This window comes from Juglans regia, chromosome 16, assembly GCF_001411555.2.
Source record: "Juglans regia cultivar Chandler chromosome 16, Walnut 2.0, whole genome shotgun sequence".
Taxonomy (NCBI): domain Eukaryota; kingdom Viridiplantae; phylum Streptophyta; class Magnoliopsida; order Fagales; family Juglandaceae; genus Juglans; species Juglans regia.
In genome coordinates, this window is record NC_049916.1 from 4,005,513 (window position 1) to 4,020,410 (window position 14,898).

General features: G+C 35.4%; 1 protein-coding gene across 1 annotated transcript; it reads left to right on the forward strand.

The window, feature by feature from the left end:
- Positions 1-11,099: 11,099 nt before the first annotated feature.
- On the forward strand, positions 11,100-13,656 carry LOC109015173 (probable N-succinyldiaminopimelate aminotransferase DapC). The gene is made up of 2 exons (XM_035686789.1): positions 11,100-11,316; positions 12,305-13,656. The coding sequence occupies exons 1-2, from the start codon at positions 11,122-11,124 to the stop codon at positions 13,454-13,456; spliced, it is 1,347 nt and encodes a 448-aa protein (XP_035542682.1). The 5' UTR covers positions 11,100-11,121; the 3' UTR covers positions 13,457-13,656.
- The last annotated feature ends 1,242 nt before the right edge of the window (positions 13,657-14,898 follow it).

Below are 14,898 nucleotides of genomic sequence, written 5' to 3' on the forward strand. Positions count from 1 at the left end.
TAACACACACAAGGCCGAAATGTCCATAAAACCATTTCGGCCTTGTGTTTTGCAGCCCTAGAGTACTAAATATAAACTTAGAATGAGTTTTATATAAATTCTAAACAATAATGGAAAATAACAACAAAAGTACAAAAATACGAAATAAAAAATGTACCTCTTGGATAGTGGTACTGTTGATCGATGGTGACGATGATACGTCGGTGAAATGGCGTCGATACGACTATCGTTCGAATGCTTTTTTATTTTGAACAGAAATGAGTCGTTTACGATGTTGGGTTCCCTTGGTGCTCAACGTGGTTATGATTTGTGTGGAAGGGAATTCGAGAAAGCTCAATAATACGTGCTAAACAATTACCTTAAGATAGAGAGCCACCTGAAGTAAGTTCAAATTAATTATTAATTAATATTATAATTTACTTTAAAAAATTATACGAATATAAATGTGTTGGTAATGTGTTTAATTTCAGTGATCATATTAACGTGCTCAAAGAACTGAGAGTAAATGATATAGACCAGAGACATGAACATCAGTTTCCTAAATGGTTCGAACAACATGTAATAACATTAATACCGATGCGAGTTTGCACTAAATTAAAAAATAGATTGGATTGTTTATTTTTGAATGTTTATGCTTTATTTAATATGTAGGTTGTACAAATGCATGCGAGTAATCCAAATGATATATCAGACGAATTACATGCACTGGCGCATGGCCCCTAGAGATGCGTTGTTTGATATTCTATTTGTATTTCTTCAGGAAGTAAATATCACACAATTGATCGAGAACTCTATAGGAAACACAAAATAATTGTGTCTTTGTTGAAATGAGTCATGATGGAGACAACGTTGATTTTTATGGAGTTATCGTAGATATAATTGAAATGAGATATGTAGGGGAGCTTGTGGTTTATATATTTAAGTGTGATTAGTGGGATTTAAGCAATCATCAAAGGGGAAAATGCCATGATAAATATTTTCTGAGTATTAATATATCAAAAAAATAGTATGAAGATGATTATTTTACTTTGGCTTTCCAAGCATCTCATGTATTCTACTTAAACAACCATGAGTTAAAAAATGGTAAGTAATATTTAAATAATAAATATTATTATTATTATTATAAAAAAAATTATATTGATATTATTTAATATTCCAAATGATAATATCTTTGTGTATATACTTTTTCAATGATGACTTGGAACTAAATTTTGGTCAGAGAGATGAGCATAAGACTGTCGATGAGTTGACGTATAATGCATTCTGCAAGTATAAAGCGAGGTGTTACGAGCCTCACAAGAAATACAAGAACAAGGAAAATACATGCCAGCATCCTTTTCAGGATGTTCGACCTTTAGCTTGGAAAAAACTTTACGACATGTTTGAGGATTTATCATATAAGGTAAATTAAATGAATTCTTTATGTGTCCTATTTATAATTTTCACTTACTAATATTTACAATTTCTATGTAGGAGTGAAGTTTTACAAACAAAACAAATAGAACGAAGTTGAAGATTCATTATCATCCAAACTCAAGATCTTTTCATCGCCTCACTTTGAAATTGGTAATGTACTCTTTATTTATTTTTATTCTATATAGTTTGTTTTTTGGAGGTACTAATTTTAGTATTGACTTTATATCTTAACAATGTCTCTTGTAGTAAGAGTTAGACACCAATTATAATCTGACAAAATTATATGATGCATCACATACTGATCGTAATGGAGAGTGGATTTATCTCGATGCTCGTGAAAATTATGTAAGTATTATAATTTATTTTAATTAAACATATTTAAATTTTTGTATCAGTATTAATTTTTTATGTTGTGTGTAGAATCAAATGGTTGCCTCCTGTGCTGAAGCTGTATCATATCATAATTCCTTAAGATATTGAAATTTTTATATAAGTTCTGGGTCAACGTTCAGGATGTTTAAAGGTTTGGGTCACTGTGTAAAACCTTCAAGCATTTCATCAACTTCAAGTACTACTGCTATTGCGTTAGAGAATGTAAATTCTAGGATCGAATAATTAACTGCAAAACAACATGAGTTAGAGGCTCAATTGACGAAACAAGCAAATATGGAGATGCACATAAAACAGTAAGAAGAACAACAAGAAGAGTTTAGGAGAAAGATGCAACTTCAAATGTAGACGCTTATGCAACAATTCAAACCTCCAAGTAATTAATTTTCGTGTTTTACATAACTTTTAGGATTTATAAAATTCTGTACGAATAATATTATTTGTATTATTACTATTTTATTTATTTAGTTCGGACTTATTAGATTATTTTTATTTATATTGAACAATTAGTAATGTATTTTTTAAATATAAATATCTATTTTGTTTTAAACCTTTTATTAAAATCAAATATTAATTGTTTGAACGATCATCAAACATTTGAACTTATATAAATCGGACATAACTGTTAAAATATCATACGTTAGAGTTCGAACGGTCATCAAACGTTGCGAACCGGTCAAACACGTTTGAATTGGCAACTCACTCCTTTTGTTCATTACACGTCCAAACCTCTTACTCAATCCTAAAAATTAATATAATTTATGTTCAATCATTAATTTGTTTGTTCGAACGTTTCTTCATGTCTATTTGGTCGAACAGACAAGTATCGATCAACCACCGATGAATTACACATTCAAACATACATATTGTTCAAACCATTTTTGTAGGATTTTGAACGACTTTCTGGGGACAAAATTAAATTGTCCTAGAATAAAATTTCCATTCGATCGTAATCAAATGGTCCAACAAAATTTTGTACCAAAAGATGTTTTTGGGACACTAATATTGGAATGACCTTGAGACCCTTTTTTTCCTTTTGAAAATACATTTTGGGACAAAATCCTATCTTTTTGTACCAAAGTTTTCTTTCCAAAAGACCCAAACTGTTGTAGTGAAGTATGCTTTCTATTAAAAAGAAAAGCGTTAAGAAAATTAAATTTTGATATATATATGATCTATGACTTATTGATCGTCGGTTCAATAAATCATGTCGAACATAATGTCAAATCATTTTTAGAGAATTTACATGAGTTTCTTTTATCAAACATATATAAGTAAGCTTAACTACCACATTTTTTAAAACATATGACCTGATCATCGCAGAGTGTTATACATGAATGACTTTAATTTGATAATAAATAAAATTTCGTATTTAGACAATGTACTAACGCAAACATTAATAAACTATTATAATATTATTTTCGAATAGTATCAAAATCATACCTAAATTTAAGAGATTCACAACTCAAAACATGAAAAGGGGAGAGGGATAGAGAGAGAGAGACTTGGAATTTGAAAATACAATACAAGCCTAACAAAAGGAACTCTGAAATCATTCAAGAATATTAATTTGTATTTGTGATACCTCATACGATAAGGATAAATATATGTGATGTATGAGATACTATATTGTTTGAGAACGAGAATTTCTTACTTTTTATAATTAAGATTCTAATAGGACTCCAATTATATCATTGACTAGTTATTTTGAAGTCTTTTATGTGGTGTTATAAATGGTATCAGAGCCTATATCTCAACTAGAAATGTGAGACTTGAGTCGTGTCACCTACGACGGATAGACCCAACAAGGATGATGAGAATTTAAAGGGGGAGATTGTGATACTCAATATGATAAAGATAATTGTCGGTGATGTATGAGATCTCATATTGTTTAGGAATGAGAAATTCTTGCTCATTATAATAAGGTTCCAATGAGACTTTAATTATATTACTGATTAGTCTTTTTAGAATATAAGTCATGTGGATTGAAATTTCATTATGGCATTATAATACCAAATTGCAACATTTGATTTATAAGATTTAAATTTTAAAATTTATATTCCAAATCAAATCATAAAATTTATGTTATAAAAAATGAACTCACGTACTCATGCATGTACTTTTATTCAATATATATATAATTAAGTACCAATGTATATTGAAAAGGATCATGTCATGCATTTGCATTTTTTATTGCAAAAAAGAAAATATATAATATAATAATGAAGCTGTATTAGCTCTATTAATTAAAATTTAAAAGATATATATTTATATATATGTCAGATCGATTGTCACAAGTTTGTGTTGGCTAAATAAATTTTTATATGGGGCAAATTGTCGGGATTTAGCTTGCATGCATGCATGCAGTTGTTGACTTGGTTTGTAAATTGGTGACATATTTTTTTCAGCATGTGTTACCCCTTTTAAATGCATATCTATAGCCATAAAATACAGCTAAATTAATTGTACGTATCGAGAGGATCGAGTACCTCCAATTTTTATTTTTTATTTAAAAAAAAACATTTATCATATAACCTAAAGCACATAAAAATTACAAATTTAAGTTAAGTCTTGGATGTTAAAAAAATAAAGTATGCTAAGTGAAGTTGATATTTGTTCAATGAATAAAAGCTATTAATTAGTAATTTGTGAATAGCAAAAAAATGGATATCCAATACTAACATAACTAGCAAGTTTACATAGGAAAAAAAGATGTCAAACTCAATTTTACATGTGTAAATATAAAATTGAATCTGAAGAAAAAGTGACATTTAATAAAATTTAAAATTTACAAATACACAAATTTAAGTAGGTGTGTAAAAAAAAAATCTATTTACCGGTTGAACCAGACCAAACCGGTGTAAATGGGTTTTCAAATCCCAAAATAATAATAATATTATAAATAATATTCTAATAATATTTTATTCAACTCATCTAAAATCATCTAAATTCATTTTTGAATCTAAACGGAGGCGCTACATTTTTAAAGTAAAGACCTTGTAAAACAACACTTCTTTCCCCCACATCAAACTTCAGTTATCTTGGTGAAATTTCAATTAATGGAATCTAATGTTTTTAGCCACTAAACTCTAAGAACTATGTCACAGCCCCGATGTTAATACATGAAAGGGAACTAAGACCTTTCTCAACTCTTGTAAGTATTTTATTTATTTATTTTTTAATCAAGAAAACTTCACCTTTCATATATTAGTAACAAAGTCATTACAACACTTATCTTGTAAGACAAAAAAAAAAAACCCTCAGAGCCATCTTTTATACATACCAACTCCTCACTAGAATTTACAGCAAATTGTGCAAGAAAGTGAGCTACTCTATTCCCTTCTCTATATGTGTGTTTAAGAATCCAATTTGGATGTGTACAAAGAATCCTTTTAATGTCTTCTATAGCCTACCCATGCCATTCCAAGCATTCCTCTATGTTATTTACAGCTTTAATAACCTCCAACAAATCCCCTTCGAGTATAACCTTCTGTATATTGAGTTATGCACATAAGCATAGAGACCTCCATAATGCATCAGCTTCAGCAATCACAGCAGATTGAACACAATCTCTTGGCAAACATAGAGACACCTACGCATTCCCTTCCTCATCTCTAATAACCACTCCAACCCCCATCCTTCTCTGGTTTGCCTTAAAAGCAGTATCTCAATTTACCTTTACAAAGCCTTCACTTGGAGCTTCCCATTTAACCAACCTTCTCTCTACTGCAGCAGGTTCAACTCTCTCTAATCCCCTCTGCTATGCTTGTTGAAAGTCATTGAGACTTACTTTTGCTTGTTGAAAGATCATCCCAAAACTACTGAAATTTCCTTCAAAAATCCACCCATTCCTTCTAAACCATATATGTCGCATGACAAATACCACCAACTCCACCATTTCCAAAGGCAGTTCAGCTAATAGTTTCTTCCATACTACAACCAAATCCCATCTCAGATGACATCCACTTCGGCACTGGGCTCTCTCTCTCTCTGCCCAAACATCCATAGCTGCAGGGCAACTCTACAAAGCATGGTAAACAGTTTCATCCTCCCTCAAACAAATAGGACATATTGGCTTCTCCACCACCTTCCTTCTATAGATGCTCTTTTTTGTGGGAAAGCAATTGTTAAAAGCCTTCTATACAAAATTTTTAACCACACCCGAGGTATTAAGCTGTCATAAATCTCTCCATCCCTCTTTAACCTTTCTCCATCAGATGATTCCCCTTTCCAATCATTCTTCCTGCTTAAATCAAGGTGATAGGCACTCTTAACACTAAAACACCCATTCTTAGAGTAGGTCCAAATTCTTTTATCCTCCAAACCAGTATAGCTCAAAGGAATATTACAAATTACTTCAACTTTCTCTTCGGTAAATGTAGCCTTAACTGTCTTGATATCCCAACTACCACCATTCCCTAATAACTCTACCACATTTGCTTCAGCATTCAAATGCTTAACCAAAGACTGCACTCAATGAGAAGGCTTAATGGGCAGCCATTTATCATCCCACACTTTAATAATCAAGCCATTGCCCACTCTCCATACAAGCCCTTCCTTTAGTAGTTTCAAAGATCCTCATACGCTTCTCCAAATCATGGAAGGTCCATGCCCCAGCTTAGAACTCAGCACATCAGAATTCTTGTAATACTTAACCTTTAACATCATAGCAGCAATAGAGTCTGGCTTAGTGACAAGTCTCCAACACTACTTAGCTAAGAGAGCAGTATTGAAACTTTCCAATTCCCTAAAACCAAGAATCCCAACCATCTTTGCACAACCCAACTTCTCCTAACTGGCCCATTGAATTTTTTTCTCATTATTTTTAAAACTCCACCAGAATCTAGCCATAATACCAGATATTTTCTTGCACAACCTCTTAGGCAACCTAAACACACTCCTATGGTAGGTAGGTATGGACTAAATAACTGCTTTGAGTAACACTTGTTTGCCAGCAGGGGATAGGAACTGATTTTTCCAATTATTAACCTTGTGCCCAACTCTATCCTTGATCCTCCTGAAGGTGTCATAACAGGCTCTTCCAACCATACTAGGCAACCCCAAATATTTTTCATAGCTACTATGCACCCTTGCCTCAAGATCTTGCACAATCATTTCCTTTTCTTCCTGTCTAACTCGAGAGCTAAACATCACAGTGGTTTTTTGTAAATTCATACACTGACCAGAAGCTACTTCATATACCCTTAGGATTTCCTTAACCTTCAACCACTCAAGCCACTTAGCTATTGCAAAGATAATACAATCATTATCAAAAAGGAGATGAAGACCCTTATACCTCCTCTTGCAACAATCATTCCTCTTATCCTCACCCTTATCCTTAGCTGCATTAATACAACCCCTCATTACACAACAAAAACAGGTAAGGGATATTAGATTCCCTTGCCTAATATCTCGTGAGGGGTATATAACATCACCTGCTCTTCCATTCACCAACATAGTATAAGATACAGAAGTTATACAATCCATAATCAACCCAATCCATCTCTCCCTAAACCCCATTCTCTACATGACAACTTTCAAAAAGTCTCATTCAACCTTATCATATGCCTTTGAGATGTCCATTTTCAGTGCCATACTTCCTTCTTTCCCCTTAGATCTAGTCTTCATCGAATGCAGTGTTTTATAAGCCTATTACATTATCCAAGATCAACCTACCAAGGATGAAGACACTTTGATTCTTAGCAATAATCTTATCGATCACCAACTTAAGTTTATTTGCAGGAGTCTTCAAAATTAGCTTGTACAAAACATTGCACAAACTAATTGGTCTGTAATCACCAACCTTCTTAGGCTCAGGCACTTTTGGAGCAAGGGCCACATAAGTAAAATAAATGGAGTTTTCAAACGCACCCCCATTCAAGAAACTCAGCACTATAGCACACACCTTATCCCCTACTATATGCCAATAGGTTTGATAAAAGCATGCCCCAAACCTATCAGGGCCAGGGGCTTTCAAGGGACCCATCTGCTTAAGGGTTGCCACAACTTCATCCCTTGTGAAAGGCTTTTCCAATTCCCTTCTTTCAATAATGAAGCAGCATCCACAACTGAAGATATTTGGTTCTTTTTTCTTTGTTGCTTAACACAAGTATGAGAAAAACATAGTATTTTTATCTCCTAAGGAATACCAATTCCTTTTTGCCCTCTGTCTCCACCTTATATCCTTATTCTCCAATAACAAACCCACCTCCTGTTGCAAGCTGTGATGTTCTGCAAAATTATGAGGCCACTCTCTATCTTGTAGCTCCTTTATTCTTCTATTTAATTGTTCAATATCATTACATCTCTCACCCTCCCTTCTTCTAAAAGATGCTCAGCTTACCACTACACTCTCTCAACATCTTCTGAACACACACAAGAGGATCCCTTCCAGCCTGAGGAGTATCAACCCAAACTGTTCTAATTAACTCTTCACATTTCTCCTCTCTTATCCAACTTGCCTCAAACTTAAAGGAAAACTGCCTTCTAGAGAAGCACCTCCTATCCTTCCTCACAGACATCATGATTGGATGATGATCTGACCTGCTTGCTATGAGCCCTTCCACTTTAACCTTCACAAACATATTAATCCATTCATTGTTGACCACTTATATGTCCAACCTTTCCTTAGTAATTGTGTGGTCTAAATGTATGTTACTACAAGTAAAAAAATTACCACTCATTCCCACATCCACCAGTTTATTTACTTCTAAAGCGTCTCTAAAACTCGAGATCAACTTCTCCTCTCTTATATTGCCTCCCCATTTCTCATCTTACGATAACAGCCTATTGAAGTCTCCAGCTATACACCATGCCCCTTCATCAGGTGGAGACAATTGCTTGAGAAGCTCCCACGACTACCACATATTGCTTGCATCAGGATGTCCATAAAACCCAGTAAAATGCCAACTTCCTTGACCCCCACCTTTAACAGAGGCATTAATATGCCACTGTGAATAACTCTCTATTACTACGTCATCCTCCATCTCCCAAAACAAGGCCAGACCACCTTTTCTTTCCAAAGGATTAACAACCCAACACCCTTCCATCCCTAACCTCCTCTTTAATTTTTCAACAGCAGCATCTTTTATTAATGTTTCAATGAGCAACACAATTTTGGGCCTCTTATGCTTCACCAAAAGATAAAGATCATGAACTGTCCGAGAGTTCCCAATCCCTCGGCAATTCCAACATATAGTATTCATAATGCCAGGTGGTGCTACAGAACAGCCACCACCCCTAGTCTGTCATCACAGACCATAACATCACTACTTCTCATTTTCTTCCCTTCCACTCGCATATCACCATCTTCCCCCACACACTCATTACCTCTTTTTACGCCATAACTTGAGCTAGTAGACTTACCTGACTTAGGCCTAGTTCTAGCCCTCCTCTTCCATCGTGAGGATCTTGTATAATCCTGGTTCTGCTCAGCTTCATTGGAGCTCAATTTCTCAATCAACAAATTATTCTCCTGCACAACAGTCTGTACATCAGCCACACATATAGTCGAGCCAATCTTCAGTTCATTCACCTCTTGATCATTAGTCTCCACACATATTGGAGATTGAATCACCTATTCTTAAGGTTTCAGAAACAGCACATGGTCTTCAACCAGTTGAGAGCACATTTTATTCACCCCTTCCCCTCCATAACTACCTCTTCCACCCTCCCTGCCCCCTAAGCCTCCCCTCCCTGTTCGTCATCTACATGATTAGTATTTGAACAATCACCCCTCTCCTCCCTTCCTCCTCTCATTTTCTGCTCTCCAACCTTAGCTGATCATTTTCTAGTTTGAGGTAATGCTCGAAACCAAACACCATACTGGCCTACACTCCCTTCACTCTCCTTACACCCATCCTTTCCATGGACAATTCTTCCCAATTAAAGCATAATCTAGGTAACTTTTCATACTGAAAAGGTACCCACATTTTCCTTCCATCCACAACAATGGTCCTACCTCGAGCTACAGGTCTTCTCAAATCACATTCCACCTTCACCCTCAAACATCTCCCCCAAGCCGAGCCATCCTCCTGCACATCAACCTCCATAACCTTCCCCATCGAACTCCCAATTGGTTCCCACATCTGCTTATTCATATAACTCAAAGGAAAATTTAACAATTGCACCCACAGATAAGCATGATCAAAATCAAATAGACTAGGTTGCATTACCATCAAAATCAAGTAACGCAAATAAGTAACTGTCGAACAACCATGGACAACCATCAAGAACCTTCAACTTATCGCACCGATTAACAAAGATAATTACAAAACAATTACCTCCAGTTTCTTGAAATTCAAGAGGCTTACTAACCTTCCAGACTTTTACCATCATAGATCTAGCAACTTCCTTCCCGATCCTGTGCTCGAAGATTATCTTCCCAACCAGACTTCTTTTCCCCTTCGGTTCCATCAAACCTCACACATCTTTCCCAATCTCAATCGGACAATCCTCCTCATCATTTAGCTTCAATCTCCTCTACACTTCCTCCATTTCCTCCATCGCATTACTATGCTTGCACTCACAAGCAAAGAAAATACTTCTTTCCTCGGTAGAGGAAGAAGACGTACCACTTCACCACAATGTGCTTTCCAGAGTGGGAAAAAAAGTTGAGAGAAGACTTGATTCGTGCAAGCCAATAGTTGTTGATTAAGGACCCAAAAGGCTTTACTTTCCCTTTTCCTTAATTTGCAACTCTTGTAAGTTATATCATCTCACAAGAGTCTAACGAATTATTTCAAGTTTATTAAATGCATCACTTTATTATACTAAAATGCACCGTTTCATTTACGCACCATTTAACTCTTCTCCTTCTTCCTTTTATTTCTATTACTTCTTCCTGCATTTTATACACAACCTTCATGCCTCCCCTAACAAATCATTGAAAAAGAAATCATAATTGGGACATACTTATACATTTGAAAAGACAAAGAATGCACTGAATTTGTCTTTTATGTTCAAAATGATGTTGATTTCTTCTATTTTAATATGCTAGGATTCATTATTCGATAAAAGGACATGTACGGAATTTGTGACGTCCTCCCAAGGCTTGGCCTCCCAAGTCCCACCACTATTTTTGTTTATTTATTTTTATTTTTTCTTTCCTTTCTAATCAAACTCCGCTGTATAATCATTAAGGTAAATTTGGATAAAAAAATAATTTTATATTATTTTATTTTATTATTATAATTTTTTAAAATTCTTATATAAAATATAATAAATAATTTAATTTTTTAAAATTTTAAAATAATAATATTAAAAAAATTATACTAGCGTAAAACATCAGTCAAATGCACCTGTACATGTCCTGAAATGCGATTCAAGCCATTGTCATTGGCCTTGCTTTCCATTTCCAAGCACTTAAGTGAAAGCCTCGGTGTTAGGGGCGGAATCAAACGTAGCTGCGGTTACCCATCTTTCTTCGCCGCCATGTCCACCATTTCTACTGAGAAAGACGCCTTTTCGGCTCCTACCCAGTCCATCCCCAAGTCGCCTCAGCCTTTGCAGGTATTACCCAATTTGAATTCCGCCATATATATATATATATATATATATATATATTGGCGTCTGGTTTGAAATGAAATGGGTTTTCCCCCCTTTTGGTAAATGTAAGAAAAACTTCTTCCTAGTTTTAGCCTCTGTATACTTGATGCCTTTCTTTCTTTCTTCATACAATCTGAATATTTCTTTACGAATAGAAATTATTTAACCAACTTCCCCCACAATTATTGTTATCTCTTTGCTACTAATTGGTTCTTTAATTTTGTTTTCAATGGAAAATATAAGGTTCTTCCCACGATTCACTTGCCCACTGTAGCGGAATTGCGGGGCTCTGTTTGCCATACGCAACTTTTACTTTTAGAAGAAATTGAGGCTTTTCTTCTGTTAGCAGTTTTCAGAAAGGAAAATGTTCAGAGAAAATGACATGGCCATTCTGGAGTCATTGCAAATATTACCATATTGACTATAATTCAATTCAAAAGTTAGCTACAATATTTGGCTTTATGAAATCCTCCTCCTGAAGCTGAAACATATCGTATTATGATCAATTCAAAAGTTCACTTTCAAATGGTCCAAGACCCCTGTCCAATCTTCTTAGGGAATTCAGTGATTGGATTTTTAAATGAGATGAACGCGTATGTTGACAGAAACCAAGGAGTTACCACGTATTGGATCATCGGGAACTATGTTCTTCAGCAAGCATCTGCTGGCCTCTCTCTCTCTCCACTTTCGTTAAATCCTGTCCGTCTTGTTTTAGTTTTAGCATTATGTAATTCGGCCTCTGACTGTATTACCTCCAGAAGCTTTTGACATCTAAGGTTCTGAACTAGATGTTTGAAGTTGATAAAATAACCTTTCGAGCATTGGCTAGTGCCTTTCTTACGGCTAAACCTTCTATTCAGTTTTCTTTTCTAAGAAAAGGAAATGAATTGTTTACCATTATTTTATTCTGTCAACTATTCCTAATTCTAATGAATTGGCCTTTTTTTGTCAGGTTGCAAAGCGGTTGGAGAAGGCCAAAATGACAATTTACACACAAATGAGTAGTCTTGCCATCAAGCATGGGGCAATTAACCTTGGCCAAGGCTCTCCCAACTTTGATGGTCCTGAGTTTGTAAAGGAAGCAGCAATTCAAGCCATCAAGGATGGAAAAAATCAGTATGCTCGTGGATTTGGAGTTTCAGAATTAAACAATGCTGTTGCCGAACGGTTCAAGAAAGACACTGGACTTCTGGTGGACCCTGATAAAGAAGTTACTGTTACCTCTGGTTGCACTGAAGCAATTGCTTCTACTATCTTAGGGTTGATAAATCCCGGGGATGAGGTGATCCTCTTTGCTCCCTTTTTTGATTTGTTTGAGGCCACTCTCTCCATGGCTGGTGCCAATATTAAATGTGTAACGTTGCGCCCACCAGATTTTGCTGCCCCCATCAATGAGCTGAAGTCTGCTATCTCAAAGAATACACGTGCAATACTTATGAATACTCCCCATAACCCAACTGGAAAGATGTTCACCAGAGAAGAACTCAATCTGATTGCATCTCTCTGCATTGAGAATGATGTGTTGGTTTTCGCAGATGAAGTTTATGATAAGTTGGCTTTTGAAATGGATCACATTTCCATGGCATCTCTTCCAGGAATGTATGAGCGTACTGTTACTATGAATTCGTTGGCTAAGATATACTCCTTAACAGGGTGGAAAATTGGGTGGGCAATAGCTCCTCCGCATTTGACGTGGGGAGTGCGGCAGGCACATTCTTTCCTCACTTTTGCTACTTCCACTCCAATGCAGTGGGCAGCATCAGTTGCACTTAGAGCCCCAGACTCTTACTATGCGGAGCTTAAGAGAGATTACATGGCAAAGAAGGCAATTCTGGTGGAGGGATTGAAGGCTGTCGGTTTCAAGGTATTTCCATCAAGTGGAACCTACTTTGTGGTTGTAGATCATACCCCTTTTGGGCTGGAAAATGATGTTGCTTTTTGCGAGTATCTGATCAAGGAAGTTGGGGTTGTAGCAATTCCGACCAGCGTATTTTACTTAAACCCTGAAGAAGGAAAGAATCTGGTGCGATTTACATTCTGTAAGGATGAGGAAACACTGAAGGCTGCAGTTAAGAGGCTGAAGGAGAAGTTGATGAGAAAATAATGCTGATGTATGTATTTAAACTTGAGTCATTCATCGGATGGAAGTGTTCGTGTTGCAATGTTAAGCACTTGAGGTTGAAAGTGAAGTATTTTGCTGTATACCAATTTGAAGACAAGTTTCTCAACTCATGACTTATGTAAATTGTCAGTAAAAGGATACCAGTGACTTTGCTTGCTTAAGGTACAAAGATTTGGCTCTAAGACTAAAAACAGAAAGTATTTTAACTCTTCCATGCCAAGATAATATTATCTTTTTGTTCTTTTAGGGTCTTTTAACATTCCTTTTACCTTTTTCTTTTTCTTTCTCCTTCTCTTTTCCTTTTGCCTGCGCTTTCAGCAATACAGGTGCTTTATTGGCTTTGTTGGTCTCCCATTTGGGTTATTCTCTGAATTTCAATAAAATGCAACTAGATTTAGTATGAATAGGCGATCAGAGGCCTTGCGTTGAGGAAGCAATTAATGTTCTGTTATGTTCTGTTTTGAGTTGGTGGCAAGAGCTCGTATCGATGGAATCGTTTGGCACCTCCATGTCTTCTTACAAAAATTATCCCCAACTCTTGTTTGAATGTAGGGCCTTAAAACTTGGGAATTGGTGGAAGATCACGGGTGATACCGGCTGCCCCATAAGTTGCAGCTTGACGTACAAAAGTAGCATTCCTCTTCATAGCCACAACCCGAGCCCCTGCTGCCAATGAACCGAAATCCCAATGTTCAACAACAACATCTTCTGCTTGGTCGATCAGCTAGCTTTTTTCTTTGGTGCCTCTTTCCTTACACCCGAAGCCTTCTAATTAGGATGTCGCTCACTTCCAGTTCAACAAACACTTCAGTCAGTGACATGTCTCACCATAATTAAGTCTCGTCCTACGATTCGGAAATCATTTTTCAATCATTTCTTTTTAAAAAGAAAAATGTACTTTTCAATTTACAGTCTTTCTCACAAATCATCCCGCTTATAAGTACTTTGTCAACAAAGGAGGAATTAAAGAGCTGTTTGGCATATTCTATGGATATATATATATATATATATAACAATATTTATCAGCATATAAGGAGAATTAATAGTCTATACAAGTATAATCTAAAATTTTATGTAATTCTGTAATTAACTATTAATCCTTTGATTTTTAATAATTAAATTATAACTAATTAATCATCTTTTATTTTATCTCACAAAAGATAAAATTCTACTAAATTATCTCAAAGATCACAGATTAATGCGCTCGCAATTAACCTACAGATCATGGTAGACTTCGTTAAGGTTTATAGGATTATTAGAACTGGGACAACAAATCCAGTACGTGACAACTTATGACCTCCCTTTCTTATATATATTCGATCGTAGCAATTGATAATTAATTTGTAAGTTAATCCTCTGTATTCGTATTTCGTAGAGATCAAGTACTAGAAGTTCTGAGAGACCGCTAATCAGCACAGAGGCAG